This window comes from Nycticebus coucang, chromosome 10 (genome assembly GCF_027406575.1).
Source record: "Nycticebus coucang isolate mNycCou1 chromosome 10, mNycCou1.pri, whole genome shotgun sequence".
Lineage (NCBI taxonomy): Eukaryota > Metazoa > Chordata > Mammalia > Primates > Lorisidae > Nycticebus > Nycticebus coucang.
Genome location: NC_069789.1, coordinates 117,892,583 through 117,897,387, shown reverse-complemented (window position 1 = coordinate 117,897,387; position 4,805 = coordinate 117,892,583). Strand labels below are relative to the sequence as shown.

Here is a 4,805-nt window from a genome sequence, read left to right as displayed (position 1 = left end):
AGCCTTGGTATACGCATATGGGAAAGGGGGTAATTATGGTATCTGCCTCATAGGGTGTTTTTAAGGATTTAGTGAATTAACATATGTAAGGTTCTTTTAATTCTTTTTGTGAGACAAAAAAACTCTCACCCTGGGTTGAATGCCCTTCCTTGCCTCATAGCTCATAGCAACCTCAAACTCTTGAACTCAAGCCATCCTGTCTCAGCCTTCCGATAGCTGGAACTACAGGTGTACCCCACAGCGCCTGACTAGCACCTGCCATGATACCCAACTAATTTTTCTATTTTTAGTAGAGATGGGGTCTCACTCTGCCATTTCTATACCTCATAGCTCACAGCAACCTCAAACTCTTGGGTTTATGTGATTCTCTTGCCTCAGCCTCCCAAGTAGCTGAGACTATAGGCACCTGCCACAACACCTGGCTATTTTTAGAGATGGGGTTTCGCTTTTGCTCAGGCTGGTCTTGAATCTATAAGCTCAGGCAATCCACCCGCCTCAGCCTCCCAGAGTGCTGGGATTACAGCATGAGCCACCATGCCTGGCCTGCACAAGCTGGTCTTAACTCTTGAGCTCAAGCGATCCACCTGCCTTCAGCCTCTCAGAGTGCTAGGATTACAGGTGTGAGCCACCATGCTCTATCTCAGACCTAAAGGTTGAGAGATGCTGGTCACACAGAGGTCTACTGTGAGAATTACAGCAAAAGGAATTTCAAATACCAAGGTCATGATGCCAAAAGGAGGCCTGAGGAGCTCAAAGAGAGTTGGCATGGCCAGGGCAAGCAAGCTGAAGGTTGAGGCAGGCATGGTAGGTGAGGGCTAGCCAGAGGTTGGTGGGCCCTGGGAAGGAGCATGGGTGGTATATATGAAGTTGATGAAATCCACAAAAGGGTCCTTTGCAAGGAAGAGACACACTCTGATCGACATCCACACAAATGTCCCTGTGGGCCTGCCATGGCTTTATATAATCAAGGAATATAAAGCTGGAACCACCTTTCAAAGAACTCCCTTCCATGTATGGTTCCCACTTAGGTTTGGCTAGAATAGAAGCCCACATAACACTGGGATTCATTCAGTGATGTTATTTAATACACAGCATATATTCAGACTTCCCCAACTGTACCCCAAAGTCTCACTTCAGTAATATTCCAGAAGACAATTAGAGCTGTTTCAAGGTTGATTATAGGAAATTGCAAAGACAGAGACTCTGCTGGGGGGACAGACTCACCATCTTCCAACAGCTTCTCCCCTTGGTGTGACCAAATTTTACACAACTAGCTCCCAAGATAATGGTGTAGTGGAAAATGCACCTTCCAAGGGCCAGCTAGCCTAGCCTCATCCCCAGAGACTCTGAATTAATAGATCAGGCCTGTGAGCCAGTGCTGTGGCTGACGCCTGTAATCCTAGCACTCTGGGAGGCTGAGGCGGATGGATTGCTTGAGCTCAGGAGTTCGAGAACAGCCTAAGTAAGAGTGAGACCCCCGTCCCTATTAAAAATAGAAAAATTAGGGTGGTGCCTGTGGCTCTAGGAGTAGGGCGATGGCCCCATATACCAGAGATGGAGGGTTCAAACCCGGCCCTGGCCAAAAACTGCAAAAAAAAAAAAAAAAAGGAGAGAGACAGGGAAAGGTCGAAAGAAATCAAAATCAGCAGAAAGGAACAGTATCTCAGAATGCTTTCACAAGAATGCCCCACTATGAAGGAACCTTCCAAAACAACTAATAATAATAATAATAATAATTATAATAATATTGTACTTTCAAATACTCAAGCTAAGGTGAAAATCCTGAACTATCAGCTTTCACCAACTAAATTTCCAGCTATAAATGGAAGAGATCAAGCTTCGCAGCAGCAGCAGAACAACTCCGTCATAAACTACTTTCGGCCACTTACCAAAAAAAGGAAAAGGGATGAAGAAAATCAAGAAATATCTTCATGCAAATCAGCAAGAATAGAGATGTCTTGTTCTCTTTTAGAAGAAACACAACCTACTATACCCTTAATATGGAAAAATAAGGAGCAGCATTTATCTCAGAATGAATCTGTGGACAAAAAATCTGATAATTTATTTACAGAAGCAGATTTAAAATTCAGTGTGAAAAATTCTGCCAATATATCCTGTTCTACAGAAAAGCTAAGATTAAATAAAAGAAAAGAAATTGATGATTTGGCTATAGAAGATGAAGTATTGGAAGAGTTATTCAAAAACACAAAACCTGGGTGGCGCCTGTGGCTCAGTCGGTAAGGCGCCGGCCCCATATACCGAGGGTGGAGGGTTCAAATCCGGCCCCGGCCAAAACTGCAACCAAAAAATAGCCGGGCGTTGTGGCGGGCGCCTGTAGTCCCAGCTACTCGGGAGGCTGAGGCAAGAGAATCGCTTAAGCCCAGGAGTTGGAGGTTGCTGTGAGCTGTATGAGGCCACGGCCCTCTACCGAGGGCCATAAAATGAGACTCTGTCTCTACAAAAAACAACAACAACAACAACAAAAAAAAACACAAAACCAGAGTTACAAATTGAAATGAAAGTTCAAAAACAAGAGGAAGATGTCAGTATTAGAAAAAGGCCAAAAATGGATATAGAAACAAATGACACTTTTAATGAGAAAGCAATATCAGAAAATAACAAAATATCCCAAGAAAATGAAGTCAGGAAGAAATGTGAGCTCAAGAAAGAATCACCATGGTCAATGAAAAAAGAAGAAGTATCTAACAATATTGTACTGCAGGACAGAAGTGAGATGCTTCCAAGAAACGTGTTATTAACTGAATTTAGATCACTGGTTAAAGACTATCCTTGCAGCAATCTATCTGGTATAAATAATGATTATGGTCAACTAAAGAATTTCAATAAATTCAAGAAGGTCAATTTTCCTGGGGCAGGAAGACTTCCACACATCATTGGAGGATCAGATCTTTTTTTTTTTTTTGGAACTAAACTATCCTACATATAGACCACAAACAGGCAGCAAAAGAACCAACCCATAACAAAACATACAAATACAAAAGGTTAAGTTTTCCAGAAGAATCAGATCTTATAGCTCATCATGCTGGAAAGAATACAGAATTAGAAGAGTGGTTAAGGCAGGAAATGGAGGTGCAAAATCAACATGCAAAAGAAGAGTCTCTTGCTGATGATCTTTTTAGATATAATCCTAATATAAGAAGGAAAAGATAACTGAGGATTTTAGGAAGAAGCCTTGGAAAAACCTTTCCTAGCAAGGATTCCTGGGATATAAATATAGCATATAAAGGAGATTTGAGTTACAAATATTTTATTGCCTAAATTTGTTAAATAAAATGCACAAAACTCAGAAAAAAAAAAAGAGAGAGAGAGAAATTAGCCAAGATGTAGTGGCAGGCACTTGCAGTCCCAGCTACTCAGGATGCAAGAATGATTGCTTGAGCCTAGGAGTTTGAGGTTGCTGTGAGCTATGACACCATAGCACTCTACCCAGGGTGACAGAGTGAGACTCTGTCTCAAAAAAAAAAAAAAAAAAGAAGATCAGCCATGTGTCCCAGGCATTGTTTTGATTTAAAGCTACCCTGGCGATGCTTGTATGTTCTCAGGTTGGGGACTAACCACTACAGCTGTAGGAAAACCTGCCCTTTCAGAAGTGCAATCCCCACCTGCTCTCCCTGGGACAGTGGTGGTTGAAGCTGCCTGGGATCCTCTCTATTTTCTCCCTCTCCCCGCCACCTGCATGCAGACCACCTGAGCTTTTCGGCAGATTGGGACACTGCTGCTCATGCTGCACTCACCTTCCTGAGAGCCTGGAAAACTATCTGAGCATTTTAAACTGAGGTTTGGTAGGGTCTGTGAACTGCAGAAAGAGAGTTCAAGGGGGCCCAGATTGGCACTCTGAGAAGTATAGGCATCAGAGGAGAAGTCAACCAGCAAGTGCACCAAAAAGGAGGAACCAGGGGAGTGGAAAGAAAACCAATAAAAGGAAAGGCCCAGCCAAGCTAAGGGAGAAGAGGCTCTTCAGAGAGGTTCCACCCTGGCCTCAAGATCCTCCTCTCCACCACCCCTTTTTGTCGTCTTCACCTATTCCCTTTCCTCAGCCCTGTTTTCCATGATTCATCTTTGAATCACTTCCCTCAAGCACTTTCAAACTCCTCACTCCTCTTGTCCTCCAAAGAATTCATCTGGCCAAACTCCTGCCATCACTGTCTTCTCTGCCAGCTAAACAGCAACAGGAAGAAACCACCCAGCCAGCCTGACGGGTTTTACCTGAATTGGAGAAAGCACAGACCTCAAGCAGGCACATGGCAATCTCTCCACATCATCTACAGTGTGCTTGTGTTTCCCACCCTGACTGCCCTCCACCTGATAAGCACATCCCACACTTCCCTGTGCAAATAGAAACCATCGGAGGAGAACCCCCTTGTAACCCATCTTCGGGGTACATGCCCCCTCTTGTCTTCCATTTCATTGTCCCCTCCCAAAGGAAGCCTTTTCAATCCTCCAAACCCTGGGTCCCATTCCCCCCCTCAAAAACTGAGGTTTTCCTTCCTTCCTTCACTCTTTTGCTCCTTCCCTTCTATCTTTCTCCCTCCTTCTGCTTCTATAGCTCCTCCTATTCCTCCCCCTCCTCCTTCTCTCTCCTACCTTTATCATCCATCTTTTTCTCCTCTACCAGACCACGCTCATCACTATCCCTAAATCATGCCCATCACTATCCCCAATGCTCCTGCCTCTCCTCGCCACCCCCTTTTAATGAATCCCTTCCTTGAGGAAACCTATAGACTAAAAGAGACTTTAGCAACAATTCAAGGATTTTGTGTGGATACTGATCCTAACAACAAAAA

The 4,805-nt window shown here is 43.9% G+C and overlaps 1 protein-coding gene across 1 annotated transcript; it reads left to right on the top strand.

Annotated features, from left to right (window-relative positions):
• Window positions 1-765: 765 nt before the first annotated feature.
• LOC128596570 (nibrin-like) lies at window positions 766-3,221 on the top strand. The gene is made up of 4 exons (XM_053606148.1): window positions 766-804; window positions 1,609-2,221; window positions 2,502-2,901; window positions 3,021-3,221. Exons 1-4 carry the CDS (start codon window positions 766-768, stop codon window positions 3,169-3,171), a joined length of 1,203 nt encoding a protein of 400 aa, XP_053462123.1. The 3' UTR covers window positions 3,172-3,221.
• The last annotated feature ends 1,584 nt before the right edge of the window (window positions 3,222-4,805 follow it).